This window comes from Anarrhichthys ocellatus, unplaced genomic scaffold (genome assembly GCF_004355925.1).
Source record: "Anarrhichthys ocellatus isolate YVR2014 unplaced genomic scaffold, GSC_Weel_1.0 scaffold1, whole genome shotgun sequence".
Taxonomy (NCBI): Eukaryota; Metazoa; Chordata; class Actinopteri; order Perciformes; family Anarhichadidae; genus Anarrhichthys; species Anarrhichthys ocellatus.
This window is the reverse complement of record NW_022280031.1, coordinates 11,291,891-11,308,607: the sequence shown is the minus strand read 5'-3', so window position 1 is coordinate 11,308,607 and position 16,717 is coordinate 11,291,891. Positions and strand designations below refer to the sequence as shown.

At 43.3% G+C, this 16,717-nt stretch overlaps 3 protein-coding genes across 9 annotated transcripts in view; all 3 read left to right on the top strand.

Annotated features, from left to right (window-relative positions):
• Positions 1–11,905, top strand: part of LOC116384363 (trichohyalin-like) — a 17,847-nt gene extending 5,942 nt beyond the window's left edge. The window contains 9 exon segments of the mRNA XM_031848941.1: positions 1–651; positions 3,643–3,651; positions 7,958–8,058; positions 8,710–8,803; positions 8,998–9,142; positions 9,288–9,424; positions 9,549–9,748; positions 9,842–9,927; positions 10,977–11,905. Of these exon segments, the coding sequence (XP_031704801.1) occupies positions 1–651; positions 3,643–3,651; positions 7,958–8,058; positions 8,710–8,803; positions 8,998–9,142; positions 9,288–9,424; positions 9,549–9,748; positions 9,842–9,917 (1,413 nt within the window). The 3' untranslated portion in view covers positions 9,918–9,927; positions 10,977–11,905.
• A 102-nt stretch (positions 11,906–12,007) lies between these two features.
• On the top strand, positions 12,008–14,284 carry LOC116384357 (beta-crystallin B3-like). The gene is made up of 6 exons (XM_031848928.1): positions 12,008–12,524; positions 12,903–12,984; positions 13,128–13,243; positions 13,350–13,482; positions 13,559–13,701; positions 13,814–14,284. The coding sequence occupies exons 1-6, from the start codon at positions 12,226–12,228 to the stop codon at positions 14,106–14,108; spliced, it is 1,068 nt and encodes a 355-aa protein (XP_031704788.1). The 5' UTR covers positions 12,008–12,225; the 3' UTR covers positions 14,109–14,284.
• Positions 14,285–14,930: 646 nt separating this feature from the next.
• Positions 14,931–16,717, top strand: part of cita (citron rho-interacting serine/threonine kinase a) — a 36,182-nt gene continuing 34,395 nt past the window's right edge. For all 7 annotated transcript variants that reach the window (XM_031846209.1, XM_031846191.1, XM_031846165.1 and 4 more), the window contains exons 1-4: positions 14,931–15,022; positions 15,279–15,401; positions 15,514–15,649; positions 15,922–16,097. In XM_031846209.1, coding sequence (XP_031702069.1) covers positions 15,300–15,401; positions 15,514–15,649; positions 15,922–16,097 — 414 coding nt within the window. In that variant the 5' untranslated portion in view covers positions 14,931–15,022; positions 15,279–15,299. The remainder of the gene's footprint in view (positions 15,023–15,278; positions 15,402–15,513; positions 15,650–15,921; positions 16,098–16,717) is intronic.

Sequence of the window (16,717 nt, the reverse complement as noted above, 5' to 3'; positions counted from 1 at the left end):
AAGACAGAGGAGGACAGGGACAGGGCGGGACAGAAAGAGGAGAGACTCCAACAAGAGGAGAGGGAGGAAGAAAGTTTAAGGGAGGAGGCGAAGGAAAGAGAAAGAGAGAGGCAAAGGAGGCTGAAAGAACAGCAAGAAAAAGAAGAGATGGAGAGAGGGAGGCGAATGGAGAGTGAGAGACAGAGAGAGGAGGAAAGGAAGAGGCAGGCGGAGAAAGAAAGAGTGGAAGAGTTGGAGAGAACAATACGACAGGAAATGACAAAGAGTCGGGTGGAAGTTGTTTACGATGACTTCTCCGTCAGACCGTCTCCGGCTAGCGTGGATTTCGACGACTTTTCCGTCAAACGGAAGAGATGGGGCTCGCAGGCTAAAGTAGAAACGAGTCCGCTCACCCACAGTCGGTCAGCTGTCTCTGAGGATAAAGAGGACGTCCAGGCGCCACCGGACACTGTCACTCTTCTGGGATATAGAGCGCTGGAGCAGGTGGAAAAACCAGACAGCCCAGAGCCGACAGAGGAAGAGGAGGAGAAGGAGAAGGAGGAACAGCTCATCTCCACGCAGGTGGAGGAGGAGGAAGCGGAAAAGGAGACGCAGAGGCGGGAAGCGGAGGAGACAGATGAGGATGAAGTGGAAGAAGAAGACGAGCAGGAGGTAAATACAACATTCAGTCCCCGTTCTGTTGGAATGCAACTTCATTTTGTTTTACAATGTTAGGAAAGCCATGTTTGATTTAAGCTTGATTTTGCTTTACACACAAAAGATCCCACTCCCACTACACACTGGTATCAGATCGGTACTCTGTATCGACCGATACCCAAAGCCCAGCTGTCTATCAGATCGGTACATCCCCACTTTAAACCCACTCTTGACAGATTCAGTTGTGAACACCAGCACAATATGGAAGCAGACATTGATTAATGTCTCAGGTAGGGTGAGGTTTTAGTACAGAGACAGGAGTGTACATGTAGATGCGGTCCGCCTGGCAGCCACACACACACACACACACACACACCTCACCTGCACCAGCACATCGGCATTCCTGAAACACGGGAAAAGACATCTCGTTATACTTGCTTCACCCTGTTTCAGTCACAGCTTAAGAACGTGTGTGTCTAGGCGTGACATTGATTGATGAAACAAGCATGTGTCATGTGTCAGTAGTAGTATCTGCTGACAGCAAGGGCGGATTTTATTCAAATGAAAATGAAACATACTAATAGTCTCGGAGAAGGATAAGTGTTGATTTACGAGGCGTGGCGATAAAGAAACAACAAAATATTTCTGTGAATCTCAAACGGTACTCAAATCACTGAAGATGGTATGTGTGTGGTGAGAAAAAGACTAACAGTCCATCAAACTGCATGAACTTCATGTCTAGTGGTGCACGAAAGTAGATGTGTGGTTAGAACTGAAAGAAATCTAACAGGAAGTGAGGTTCCTCTGCAGCTTGTCGCGCAATAGTCAGTCACCTACTTTTGTTTCGCTTCTATTTGTGCGTTATTTTTTTATATATTTTCAAAGTAAAAGGCATTTTAAAAGAAGAAATATCTATATATTGATGAGCATATGAAGGAGGAATGGATTGGTTCCCATGGGCCTCTTGGATGGAATATTTCCAGCAGCTATGGGTGAGTTTCTGCTGATAGAAATGTTTCCGAACACGAGCGTGAGTGGTTTCACAGCAAAGCCAGTGAGAGGGTTCAGCCTATGATGTTAGATTTATGTTTGGTGTCGTAATACAGTCAGCCTCTCCCGTCACCATATTTATCCACTTTAATAGGAATTAGCAATCACCATTTACTGAAGTAATCAAATCAGCATTGAATAGACTACATGTTAAGTATGTAGACTATTTGTAATACAGAAGTCAATTTGATTTAAAGCATCAATATTTAGCAAATGATTATGATTTAAAATGCTTCATTCAAGATCTGTGACTAAATTTAGTGACGATGTGACAATATGTACCAAGAGACAATAGAGATATGTTATCCATCATACATGTTGTCATATCTAACCCTTTAACAGCTCATGTAGTATTTGGTCATTGTAAAAAAAAATCAATATGATGAAGAACTCTGATTTGTTATGAGTTTAAAGGTATAGTTACACATTTTATAAATACGCGTTGTCTGGCTGAGAGTTAGATTAGAAAATTGACACCACACTTAAATATTAAGCTGGAGCCAGCAGCTTAGCTTAGCTTATCTTAGTTTAGCATAATGTTTAGGGACAGGGGGGGACAGCTAGCCTGGCTCTGGTAACAACGGGTAACAAGACCTGCGTACCAGCACCTCCAAAGCTTGTCAATGAATACATTAACTCTCAGAGAAGCTAGCTCTTTCCCCGTGTCCAGTCTTTATGCTAAGCTAAACTGTTTGTTTGCAACTAATATATCAAACGATTGCATTAACTAATATCTGACCTTCCTGTCTCTTTTTCCCCTGCATTTTAGGTTTCTTAATTCATTTTCAATAACACGTACTATATCAAACCATGTAAAGATACTGCAATATTGAAAGAAATGCTGCATATATGCCCTCTATGATAGGGGGTCTTTTCAATATTACCCACTCCCAATTTTACTTTTTGTGTTAGTTGAAAAACATTCAGCCAATCTGAGAATATAAAAATATATAAACTTGCTAACAACAGCAATAATGCTCGTTTCATGAGAGGAGTAAACGTTATACTTCTGACTAGTAAAATCAATGTCACTCCCTTCCAATTTATAATGAAGGTATTCATTTGTAGCTTGTGTGCAATTGTAGGTTGTTAATTATAAGTCTGTAAAGATGTGAGGAAGAATCCGACCACTTTTCTCTTACAAATTAGCCGAGTGTGAACTCTTTTGTTAGTGTTGCTATGCTTATTATATGGTACATGGATATCAAAATGCTTGTTTTGTGCTTCAGTTGATTCACATTCAAAGACCGGATTAAACATCCGAAAATGACAGGAAAGCTTGATCACGCTTTATTATGAAAGGAGACAAGGCAGCAAACACTTCAAGGTGAACGGATCAAGGCGTGGTGGTGCGTGACGCCTTATCACAGTACACCAGAGGGAGTGAACAGCTGATAGGGCCATGCCAGTCAAGGCAGATCGGTTCACCACCTGTTTGAACATGCAACATTTTTGCAGACTTCATGAAAACACTGAACTCTGGAGCCCTGAACTGTGTGTGTGTGTGTGCGTGTGTGCGTGTGTGTGTGTGTGTGTGTGTGTGTGGACATGCGTCTTTGTGATATTGCGTTTCTGTTTGCTGTGTGTGCTTAAGCAAACAAACCAACTCACAAAAGCACTGAGCTACTGTAAGGAGGCATTGTGCCTTCATAGCCATTGGTATTGAAGCTTTTGTTGGACCTGAGGGTGAGCGTGCAGCCCTGTTTTCACCACTGAGTGGCACTGCTGCTCTTAAGAATTGCACTTCCTTCTTCTGCGGCACAGATACCAACAAGTTTATCTCATGTAGAGCACATTTCACTGCTATAACATATCACTAAACAGTAAAGTTGAATAAAATCTTTCTAAATATATCTGCGCAGCAAGAACAAACACCCTCCACATCAAAGACGCCATTGTGTGGGCGGAGAAAGGCTTTTATTTTGACAGGACAGAATGAGGAAAGTGTTTACTGAGCAAACACAAGCTGTGCAGCCAACCAACCGTGTGCCCTCATTCAGGTTAGTGACTGAAAGATAGATCTTACAGGGAGAAGAGCTATGTGCTTATCATGTCCTCATTTGGATCTGGTCAGCAGGGCAGCGGGTCAGAATGACCATACATGGTGCCCCTCTTTCTCTGTCTCTGTCTGCCCCCCCTCTTACACACACGCTTTCTGGCACACATACACTCAAAGGAGGATGGGCTACACCGCAGACAGGAAAGTTCACATGTCCGCTGTCCATTCTCTCACTCATCTAGTGCTCCAAACTGCCTCTCAACTTTCCAAAAGTCTTCCTGTTGTGTTTTCTGCTGTTCCCTCTGCCGAACCCCGCTCACAAAGACCTGACTCATTGAGTTACCTGCATCATTTACCTACGGGGGAGAGGGAGGTGTGCGGAAAAGCACCTAAAGGCCTCAGCCTGTCGCACCTTCCGTCCCTCTGGATTTTCCACATCCGAGCACAGACCTGTGCTTTGTGTTGGCGCTCTGTGAAATCACTCAGGTGTGGAGGGGTGATCTACCTCCCTCTACCTGGCGTTGGATGGTCGGAGTGCCGGGTATTTCCCACGCTGCTTTTCCTTTTTTTTTCTCTTGAATTGAAAATGGAGTTGTGATGTCAACTGGGACGTAGGTACAGAAGCAAACAGTCTGTGGCAGTAGGAGTCTGATCAAAGGAGAGAGAGAGAGGAGGTGCACATGAAAAGAGGTCATATTTACAACTGTTGTGTGCAGGACTAACAGCTTCATTGCTATTTTTTTTTTTACTGCCAAGAGATTTTTCTTTTCTTTTTTGACGAGAGTTCTGTCAGTGTGTTTTTAAACGGATCATTATGCGATAATGGGGGAAGTCTTTCTTCGGGACGCTGCTGTTCAGGAAGTCACATCCATCATCGTGGATGCTGCTGTGGAATAGTGTTGTCACAGTGCAAACACATGGCTAAGTCAGACTATTTACTTCTTCACTGACAGTAAATAATAGACCGTTCCAGGAAGTTTGTGTGACCTGAACCACAAAAAACATGGATATAGAGGATGGATCACGCTCAAATGAAAGATGGACTATATCTGTTTTTTTATGACATCCGAAAACCTTCTCACCAAACAAACACAACTTGTGCTCTCTTTACCTTCTGCTTATTGTAAAATGACGACTGAAAGGTGGATCACAGACGCAGCTTTCTGATTCACCCAGAAATTGCCTTCTTCTCTGGTGACCCATTCCCCCCCCCCCCCCCCCCCATGGTGACCCTAGTGCCTGGACGAGCAGCCGTGTGAGCTTCTCCACCATGCAGTACTTTGGAGGGAAGCTGTCGGCCGCCCAGCTGCATGTGGCGGGCTGGGTGGGGGGCGTGCGGCGCTCCTTGCAAGGGGCTCTGGAGCTGGTGTGGGGCAACGCAGAAGAGAAGCAGGAGGAGGAGGAGGAGGAAGAGGGTAAAGAGGAGGAGGAAGAAGAAGAAGGTGCAGATGGACGAGGAAGGTTTCAGAGAGCCGTGTCCCCGCTGCGTAGCTTCGCCAGACGTAGCAGGAGATCCCTGCGTCGCTTCTCCGTCAGAAGTCGGCAGAGTCTGCAGAGGAGAGCCGCCGAGCCCTGCTCTGTAAGAGCTGATGTAGTCAACCAGCAGACACCAATGGAGGCTCTGAAATGCTCTGTTCTTATCATATACAGGTCGCGTCTAAATAATTCACCTGACAAATGACAGTCAGATTTGACATTAATAGCCTGTAAAGGTTTGACGAGCTCATTTTAATTGACAGATCGGTGCATTGATGAATGAACATACAGTAGCAGCTTTTAGGGCCTGGGGTTTGTCAAATTTAAGACCCAAGGGCTTCGGTGATTTTAACAGCTCCATGTCTCTCGATAGTGTAATAACTCCCCGTCCATGTGTTCACAGATAACCATGCAAATGTGAAAAGGGAGCGCAGTATAGGCAGTGGCAGTGTTACAGGAAGTTATCTGATAAAGTTGTCCGAATGCAGTGTTTGTATCAGTGGACATGCATTGCCCTTTCCGTCTGTGTCTGCGGTGTGTGTCAGAGATAAAGCTATAACTATAACATAGTGGGACACAGTTAGACAAGGTTTATCCAAGTATGTCTGTGTATGTCTGCACCCTCTGTGTTGATCTTTAGTTGAAGCTGGTTTAGTCCTGCTGCCATTTTACAGCTTTTTACCTCTATATATCATTACATTAGAGCCTAATACATATATTATAATAACCATTGCATTGGATTATAATTATGTTTTAATTACATAATACTGATAATATAATTCAGGACTATTTTTTTGGAAGTACGAACACTATACCCCAGTACACATGTTTATTTATATGTTATAATATTGTTTTTTCAAGATGAAGCAAGTATTATAAAAGACTTAATGATGAGAAAGCCTTCAATGTAGCATGTTGTAAAGGTCTACAGGAAATCTTCTGCCAAAATAGCATAATAGCAGCTATATGTGATTTACTTAATACTAATCTCTTTATATTTATATCTCATCATCATCTGCTTTGGATATAAAACAAAAATGTATCTTTGGGCGCCATCTGCAACACAGGAGTTAGTTTTTTGAGACATATACAGGCTGAAATCTGTCTTGTTAGTTTTGTAGTGTTTACTGTGGCTGCTGACTGGAAGTGAGGGTGAGTGAGTGTGTGTGTGTGTGTGTGTGTGTCTGTGTGTGTGTGTGTGTGTCTGTGTCTGTTTGTATATGTGGGTTTCAGCACACAGGAGCTACAAAGACCAAAAGGAGAAAACAACCTGCAGGCTATATGTCCACTTTTAATTTGATGATCCATCACTTTCCTTTATTCGAGGGGATGTTTTGTTGACAGTCTTCATCTATTATTCTGTAGAAGCGTCTCGGTTAGTTGTGCGTGTGGCATCTTTAGACGTTATCTTCTCCACTGCGCCACAAACAAGCTGTCTTTGCACATTCCAGCAACCTTGACAAAAAATGTTTTGGAGGTAAACTATAATAAAGCCCACTCTGTCTTGACTTGTACGTCCTCCGCCCTCCAGAGCACACCGGCAAATTCTCACTGACAGGTTTATTGCAGATTAGAGTTGTAGTTTATGTCGACACTTAGAGATTGTCATTGTGTGGATTATTTTTACAATACTTTTTAAAATAAGGAACACAATGCCTGTATAGGGTTTCTATAATGTGTACGTCACTCTGAAACAGGCTGTGCAAATGTACATTAAAGCTGCACAAACACGTACCGCTCATAGTGACAGACCTACAGGTAACAGCAGAAAAGCTCTGATAAACCCTCCTTCATGCTACCTGCGCCAGACAGACAACATTTCATACACGTGCCCAGTGTTGCACGCTATACTCGTACCACTGCCAAAGAGGAAACATTTATAAAAATGAATAAAGACCATTTTTGAATTCACAAGAAGCTTTTTGGACTAAAATGAAAGGAAAGTTTTCAACTCCGTGATGTGCCGAAAAAGGATGTAATTGCACCACCGTAGACTTTGTCTCTGCTAGAACAGACTCTGTTTGTCCCTGCATCTAAACACAGTCTGGGGTTATAGGAAAATCACTGGAAGCCTAGTCATTCATGCTGTGATGTTGCCAGACAACAGGCATTGTGCAAATGACGTAGAGTAATAAACTGACTTTTGCAGGAGATGAGATGTGTGTGTGTGTGTGTGTGTGTGTGTGAAATCGTACGGAGGGCAGCGGTGTTTACAAGAGTGTTGTGTTGTATCCAGGTGACAACATCAGACGACACAACAGCGGGATGTGCCCCTTGACAAAATGTGAAGCGAGCTTAAAGGAATGTGTGCGAGGAAGTGCACAGTAGTTGCTTTTGTTTGGAACGTGTTTGTGTGTGTGGGTGTGTGTCCATGCATTCCAGCATGTGGGCGTGACAGCGTCAGTGTGTCAGTGTGGGCATATAGGTGTGTATGCCGGTGCTCATGGTGTTTATTGAGGACAGCCCAGCCTCTGTGACCGGCTCATTAAAAGATGCATGCTTGGCTGGTCCTTAGTCCTCTCTCTCTCCCCCTCTGTAGTTACTGATCTTGGCTCAGCACACAGTCCGGTTTCTCTCTCTGCCTCAGCGCCGCAATGTGAAGTTCTAATGTGCAGATTTACAGAACAGCACATCATTTGATTTTTTTGTGTGATAAAGCAGTCGATCTAATAGAGAGAGGAAGAGGAGCAGTGGTAGTTATCTGGAGTTCAGTCTAGCAAAACATGTCTCTGGTTCTGATGCATGATATGATATGTTTTTTAATTGAATGTCTTTCTGTCTCTGTCTCTGTCTCAGGTTAACAGTTATAGCATAAACGACGAGGACACTGATGCTTTGATCAGCAATGAGCCAGACGAGCAGAATGGGGCTTGTGAACAGACATCTGACATTGGCAGGTATATACACACCCTAGACACACACACACACACACACACACACACACACACACACACACACACACACACACACATGCTGTGAACTGCAGACTGTATCTTTCGTCTCCCTTAATGGGAGACAGACAGGACCAGACAGGTTGAAGTGTCTTTCCTTGTGTCTTGCGCAAAAGGTGTGGCTTCACATTGAGATTATTTTATTCAAACTGAGCACACCTGCAAATAGAAGCTCTATTCTGTAGCTATCTGACACTGACCTCTGAAAGTAAGTAGCCTGAAAGTGCAGTTTGGGTTTGGAGGGCCGAGTTAAGCTCCGGCTTCACAGTATGATCAGCGGAGCATGTAGTGCATGCCGATAACAACATTTGCAATGACAAAACTTAAATATTCAGCATAACCAGACATGCAATTAGCATTTTCTGTTTTTTAAATATAAAACCTGTGACAACCCAACTAAGTGTAGCTGCAAACTAAAATGTGACATCAGGTTTCTTCTAGACTTGAGCTCTCTGTGCCCCCTTGTGGCTAATAGAGCACAACACAGGAACTCAGAAAACTCCTGAACTTGGACTGAAAGCATCTAAACAATGTCCTTTTAGTTATAACTTCATTCTGGGCTCATACATGATTTTAAAAAGCCTCGTCTCTCTTCAGTCCAAAGCTCGTCCCTGACCAGGATCCTGAAGTCTCTGAAGACGTTGATACCACTGACTTTCACAGTGAGCCTGAGCACGCTCCATTCCCTGAGGTTGGTGATTCTTTATTTCTACTCCTCCCCCTTTCCCGAATGGTGACACAAACACGACACTACAAACATTAACGTGTAGTTTGGTTGTTCATTTGCAAACCTACCTGGGAAAACACGCACTCTTGCATCAGGTCCGTTAAACAGTGTGTTCATTGCTTGCTGGATTCTGTGTGTGTGTGTGTGTCGGTACACAGAGCTCCACTAATCTCCTCGACACCAGCGCACAGAGATCGAAGGCAGATCTGGGTAAGAGGCGAAATCGGACTCGCCCGCCACGCTCGCTACGTGGAGGTTTTCCTGTGATGAAAAGCCCGGACTGGGGGATCTCTGAATCCACAGGTTACTGCTGCATCCATAATGTCATCCAAACTTTTCAAACAAACAAGCAATGGATCAATCAAACATATCCGCTCCAGACTAAAAGCGGTCTGGAAATGTGGATTTACTGCATGTACTGACTGAGCCATTATATCTGTGTTTTTAGATGAAAAGGAGGCATCTTCTAAGCAAAGGGATTCGGACTCTGAGGAGGAGCAGCCTAAACTGAAGATAGTGTGTTCTCCTCCTCCCACCTCTCAGAGAGTCCCCATGTTCCCTGGTTTGAGCCCTGCAGCCTTAATAGTAAGTTCTCAGAGTTTGAGAAGAGCTTCAGTATACGTATGTTTCCCAGTTTTCATAATAAACTGCGTGATCCGTAACATGGTGGGCGGCATTTGAGTAAAGTGTCCTTCACTTTCTCCCCAAGGCTCAGCTAAAAAAGAGAACAAGTGGAGGAGGAACTGGAGGAGGAGACAAAGCAGAAGAAGATAAGGGAAGAGAGGAGAAGGAAAGTCAAAAAGAGGAAGTAGCACCGCCTCCCTCACAACTGTCCTGCTCTCCTCGCCCTGCCGCTCGTCTTGCGGGTGCTGCACGAGTGCTGCCGCCCATAGGCGGCATGGACGGAGGGTGAGAAAAAGAGCATGACAGCACATTTCCAAAAATGTATAAAAATCTTTAATCATGACACTCCTCTCACCTGTGATTCTGTGTGCCACTCAGGGCCGTCTCCTCTCCCGCATGGCTGAAAGAGCTGAAGTCTAAGAAGCGCCTCAGTCAGTACGACGGCGAGACTTAGCCAGACGCAGGTGAGCCATATGGATTAGGTGATAATTGAAATTCCAAAGACACTGATTCTTTTCTACATAATAAAATATGAATTTAAAAAGAAAGTTTAGCTTTTTCCTTGTTATAGACTTGGGACCAACCACCTATTGTTCTTTCAGGGGGGTTTTCTTTACATTTTAGAGTTAGTACATCAGGAGCGACATGTTTTTTGCATTTTTGAATCACCGAAACCTTTTTCATGTCTCAACATAACTCTTCTTTCTTTTTTTCTAATTTTACCAGCATTCTAATTCTGTTAAATACTTTTAGCTTCCTCTCATACAAAGATGATCCAGTGGGCACACTATGTATGAATAAAAAGCATCTTTTTGGTGACTTTCCTATTTAGCAACAGAATTCTGATACTGGTCTTAATAACAAGCACTTGTTCATAACCCATACATTGCTTGTGATATGTTGAGCATTATATTGGACTTAAAAGGCTCAGCCATAGAGGAGTATTAAGCGAGAACATTTTTGACATTTGGCTTATACTCTGAATTACTGTAGGAGTGAAGGCATTATTCAAAAGGACTAATAAGCTTGTGAGTCATAATACAAGACAGCTGAATAGGTTTGCGATAACAGAAAGCGAATGGTTTGAACTTTCCGGCAGCGCTGTCAGGAACACGTGTGTTATTTGATGCGACTGTGTAAAATACTGACAGCGAAGACCAAAACAGGAAGTGGGCCATATTTCTGAAAAGCTTTCTCCTGTCAAGATCTAAATTGCACAGTGGGTAAAGACATCCTCAATTTTGTGGAATTGCTGCTAGCAGCTACATTTTTGCTCTTACCTTCACGCACATCAGCTACAGTAAGTGAAAAGGACATGCCGATGTAACAGGGTTATGGATTTGAGTGCCACTGTTGCTGAAAATGAATGCACTCGTGGCAGTGTAGAGTACTTACAGATAAACCCATCCAACAAACGACATCTGATCAAATATATTACATAAAGTTGATGCCTCCTGTAGTCTGTGATTTGGAAAACTTCTTCCTGAACTTTTCTTTCTCTTATTCCCTTAAGGAGACGACACTGCGCCATTGCTGTTCAGCACGAATCAATCCATCTCAGCTGCTTGCTGACAGACGCCTTGCCACGATTGCTCCATTTTGATCTTTGAGTGCCTTAATTTGGACCTTCACTGAGATATGCAGGAGGGGAGTTCAGGCTTTTCTGGCTGGTAAATGAAATATGGTGCCGAGGCTTTGTGCCTAGACTGTGTTAATGCCAAGTACGTGTTTTATCTACTGCTGTACAGAGGCTCAATGGAGGGGGAGGACACCAACGTAATTTAGAGCAAAGCCATGGATTGTCTTGTTGTGTGAATGTGTTAGTCCATCATATGCTGACAGGGACTGATGACATTAGGCCTTCAGCTGGATATCTACCTTCACACATACACACATATGTACAGAAAATACCGACTATAAATAATGGATCGCACCTTGTGTGTATTTTAGTTTAAATTGTACAAAAATGCCTTTTACGTCATCTTTCCAATCGCAGATTGTCTCAAATATACTTTTAAGCACTTTAAAAAATATATATAACAAATGACCGTCCATACAGTACAGCTAAGCAATAGAATAATCAAGTACCTAACTGTAGTAACATGGTCAGGGGAATTTTTCTATTTGTTGCACCATGAATGTCGGTCTTCTCTTTCCAGGTCCACAAAACTTAAAGATGCACTTCCTGGTTTTTATGAAAACGCCCAATAGCTGATTAGAAAATCTACAATGAGTTTGGAGGGAATTCTGAGCATGCTATAACCAGAATCAGGAAGTGTGTTTTGTGAAATCTTTAACCCAGAAATCTGCTCCAGATGTTTTTATGTGCCTTTTTATTGTTAAAGAGTGACTGTCATCATTGCTGTAATCATTTAAGATCAACATGCTGTATGATAAGAGGAAATTGAGGGAATTTTATTAAAACTTTTCTATGAAATGCAATCGAGTGTATGTTTTTCATGGGAAGCTTTCATACCACAGTGCAAAAGGTGGGCATGCCGTGGAGCATGAAGACGCACACGTCCACTGGTCAGTATTAAGACACAATTAGGAAATATTGACGACGTAGTCTCATTCACCTACTGTAAGCAACCTTAATGGATGCAACTTTTTGAACGCTGGATGAAGAGAAAGGTAAAGAAACAAATAGAAGACAGGAAACTGGAGTGCAAATTAGCTGGGTGGGGCCAATACTGCTGAGTGAGACTGATCTCTGTTCATTCTCTTGGCTGGCTGTCAGTGCGTGTGCCCACTAAAGGATCATGGTCAGGATGGCAGTACGGGCAGAGCTGGGCAGCGTGTGCCAGGGACAGAGGGGCAAGCCTATTGAGAAGCAGTGTGATGGACACAATGGGTGCGACAGACTTGCTGCATCAACAGGCTTTTTGCTGCTGTGGCCAAAAATAAACCATAAATACCCCCACTGGCCTCCAACGACCGCTCGCCAGGCCTCCACACTCACACACACCCTCACACTGAGACGGACAGAAAAGAGAGGAAAGAAAGAGGAAAGACGGAGAGCGTGGCTTGTACGTGGTGCACTGAAGCACAGGCCATCCAGGTAAAAAATGAGGATCATCCCTCTCTCCGACAGGCCTTTCTCTTTTTCCTCTCTCCCTGTCTGCTCTTCCATCTGCATCCAAATGCATGCTTCTTAAGTAGCATTTTGTGTGTGCACTATTAATGTGGTATTCCTACAAATACAACGGACGCCACTAGGATTTCAGTGAAGTAAACAAGTAAAAGTGTTGAAATGTCTTGGATTGGATTTTATAGATTTAGATCTGATACATGGTACCTGTGACCATGTTTTAAAGTTTGATAATGTTTGTTTTTATGCAGTAAACACACCTTTTCTCCATAAATTCAACCTAACATTAAAAATCTATCTAACGTCAGTACTTACAGCATTAAACAAAGTAATTGCTGTGCTTTGTAGAAGCAAAATGACAGACCAGCAGGGGAACCCAGACCAGCTGCCTGCAGAGAAGGGCCAAGGAGGGGCCGGAGCCACATATAAGGTACCTATAATTCGACAAAAACATTGCTGGTGACTTGAACATTTGGCACACAAATTAGTAAATGTGTTAAAAAAAGACCATGCATTGGGACTATGTCGATGGTGCAGATCACACAGCATCCAACTTCTCCACCTGTCTTACAGTTGGCAGTTTTTGAGTTCGAGAACTTTCGCGGAAAGAAGTTGGAGTTGTCTGGTGAATGTAAAGATGTGTTGGAGAAGACGCAGAAAATTGGCTCGGTCATTGTGGAGTCGGGACCGTGAGTAATCAAGTTTTACTGCATCTACATCCTGTTTTCTAGTTGTTGCCCTTGTTTAGGGTTACTGTGTGCATTTATACGTAATGCATTTTGTCCATACTTTCAGATGGGTGGGGTTTGAGCGTCCAGGTTTTGCAGGAGAGCAGTTTGTGCTGGAGAAAGGAGAGTATCCTCGCTGGAGCACCTGGACCAACTGCCTGAGTAGCTACAGCCTGAGCTCATTCAGGCCTCTGAAAGTGGTCAGTACTATCAGTGTAATATGAGCAAGTGTAACATCCTGGCAAACACGCTCAAACCTATTGTTTTTCTCTCCAGGACAGTGCAGATCATAAGCTGCACCTGTTTGAGAATGCAGGCTTTGAAAGTAGGAAGATGGAGATTGTTGATGATGACGTCCCCAGTCTGTGGGCTCATGGTTTCCAAGACCGTGTGGCCAGCGCCAAGGCTATCAGTGGAACGTAAGCTGTAACCGTCCCAGTGCTAAACATTATTTATAATTATTATATTTTTTAAGTTAAGTTTAAGTTTTTAAAGACATGTAACACACTGCTCTTTCTCCTCCCTCTGAAGGTGGGTGGGATACATGTATCCAGGCTACAGAGGGCGCCAGTATGTGTTTGAGCGTGGAGATTTCAAGCACTGGAACGATTGGGGAGCCACTGCACCTCAGATCCAGTCCGTCCGACGTGTGCGGGACATGCAGTGGCACAAGAGAGGGTGCTATATTGCCCCTGCCCCTGCCCCTACACCTCCCAATCCCAATCCCGTTCCCAACCCAAACCCAACTCCCAACCCCGCTCCCAACCCCAACCCCACTCCCAAACCTAACCCTGCTCCCAACCCCAAATCCCAAACTCAACCCTAACCTTATCACCAGCACCCGCTGCACCAACTGGGGCAGGCTAAAGGCAGCTGGCCAGTCCCCAGTATCTCCACTACGCCCCCTGTTAGTCTAGAATATTTGACCCTGAAATTTTGAAAAACTGTAACTGACCGCAATGAAACATGTAAATCTGTTGAAAATAAAAGTTTTGGCCCTGATTTTGGTGATCTGCAAATTATTGCATGTTATTTATTATGCCTAAATGAATTCTAGGAACATGTTTTATTCAGAGTCTTGTGATGATGCCTGTATGATTGTTTTAGCTCTCTTTTATTTTAGAGTCTGTTACATTTCATTAAGTGTTTGAAAAAGGGGAATTGTTTTAAATTGATGGGGTGTGAAAGCAACAGCTGTGTGATGCATGCAGGTCGGAATGATAAATAAGCAAAGAGGCTAATTTTGACAATATAAATGACCGGAGTACTCCTGTAAAATGAGTGACATTTGTCCCAACAAATATCCCTGATTCATTGGCTACAATATAAAACCAAATAGACGTGGTATTTCAGATCTGCAGTAACTGCATCTGTGAAAATGTATTACTCTCCAATTCTACTGGACATTGTCTTCATTCATTTTCCGTTTATGTACATTACACATAACAAAAACAATCCTTCCTATTCATGAGTCTTTCTTTTGTAGTGTTGAAGGTTGAACAGCGACAGGTCTGAATCATCAGTCATTGGTTTAAAGCAGCAGCAGGACCCGCCCCGGAAGTTCCAGTGAACCAATCACACGCCGCCATCTCTCAGCAGACTCGAGAGATGGGCGGCGAACGCGCAAAAATTTGAAAGTTGACCGGAAACAACGTTGAGGGAAAACAGTGTGCTCCTAGCATGTCAATGTTTCTTTGTATATATTGACAATTACATTATAATTACCTGCATGGCAGTCTGGTGAGTAACCTTATACCAGTGTTTAGTCTCTGTGAATGTAACTGGACGACACTAAAACTGCGTCAACGTTCTTGTTCGTTAACGGAGTTAGCAAACGTTAACTTTAGCACGCTAAAGCGACGCATTGTTGTCATTTCATGTCACAGTTTTTCCTCGGTTTACATATAACCTCTACCGTCGTGTACACCATTAATCAGTTAACGTGTAAGTAAGTTCTTCCTTTCACTTCGACCTACTGTGTGTGTCACCCGCTCAGGTTGTCTGTTGTTAAGAAGCCATGTTGAAGTTTAAATACGGGACTCACGGAAGCCTGAAAACGATGCAGTCCTCCGGGGACCCCATCACCAGCCGCAGCTCGCGACTCAACCAAGTGTTTCAGGTAAGGTTATGTATACTTCACATTAACTGTACATATTTATAGACACCTGTACTGTATAATACCAGTCAGTAGCTGACTTCCGTTTCCTGTGTTTATGTATTATCGTCCCCAGGGTCGAGTCAGCCTGCAGCAGGGAGGCTGTGCTTTAGGTCGGGAAGAGTTTCTGGAGGCCCTCCTGCTACTGTACGAAGAGTGCATCTCCCCAGAGCTCATGAAGATACACCATGTGGCAAATTTTGTCAATAAGTGTAAGCATGCATTTTACATATGTGTAGGATTTATTCTGCTTTTGAGCTGTTTTTGAAGACCATAACAGTTTATACTGTTTCTAGTCTCAGTTTTTTTCAGCATAAAGTGACATCCTAAAAAGAGATCACTATAATTCACAATTAGCAAATATAGACCATTACACAATATTGGTGTGTTATTTTAAATGCCAGCCAATTTTACATCCTAAAGGTTGTTTCCCAACAATGGGTGAATACATCTGTGTATGTTTGTGTGTGTGTTTGTGAAACAGTTTCTGAAGTGGTCTCAGAACTTCGGGCCATGCAGCCGGGTGCGGATGACTTTGAACTGCGTGCGGTGGTCGGTCGTGGTCGCTTCGGCGAAGTCCAAGTAGTCCGGGAGAAGGCCACCGGGGATGTCTGTGCACTGAAAGTCATGGATAAGACACTTCTACGCACTCAAGAAAATGTAAGTAACCGCTGTAAAAGAGTAGTAAAATATAGAAAGTTTATTTTAGGAAGTTGTTAACATGAAGCATTTGGCTTTACCACATAAAAGGCATTTTATACAGATGACATTTTACATGTCACAGTAGGAATACACAAGTCAAAATGATTACTGAACTCCTTTTAGGTGTTTCCGTTTGAGGTCCTCAGAGTTGTGCACATCTGTCACACTTTCATGGCCGACTGAGACACGTAGCCGTTGTTAATGTTGTTACTAACTGAGCTTTTAGTGCTGTGACTCGTCAAAATGTCTTGTGAAGAAGGACTGAGCATTTCTTTCAACCGGTATCAACAGCTAAAGAGTTTAGGGATTCTAAATGATCATTGAAGGTTCGGTATGTGTATGTGTATGTGTGTGTGTGTGTGTGTGTGTGTGTGTGTGTGTGTGTGTGTGTGTGTGTGTGTGTGTGTGTGTGTGTGTGTGTGTGTGTGTGTGTGTGTGTGTGTGTGTGTATGTATATGTGTGTGTGTGTGTGTGTGTGTGTGTGTGTGTGTGTGTATGTATATGTATATGTGTATATGTATATGTGTGTATGTATATGTATATGTGTGTATGTGTGTATGTGTATATATATATATATA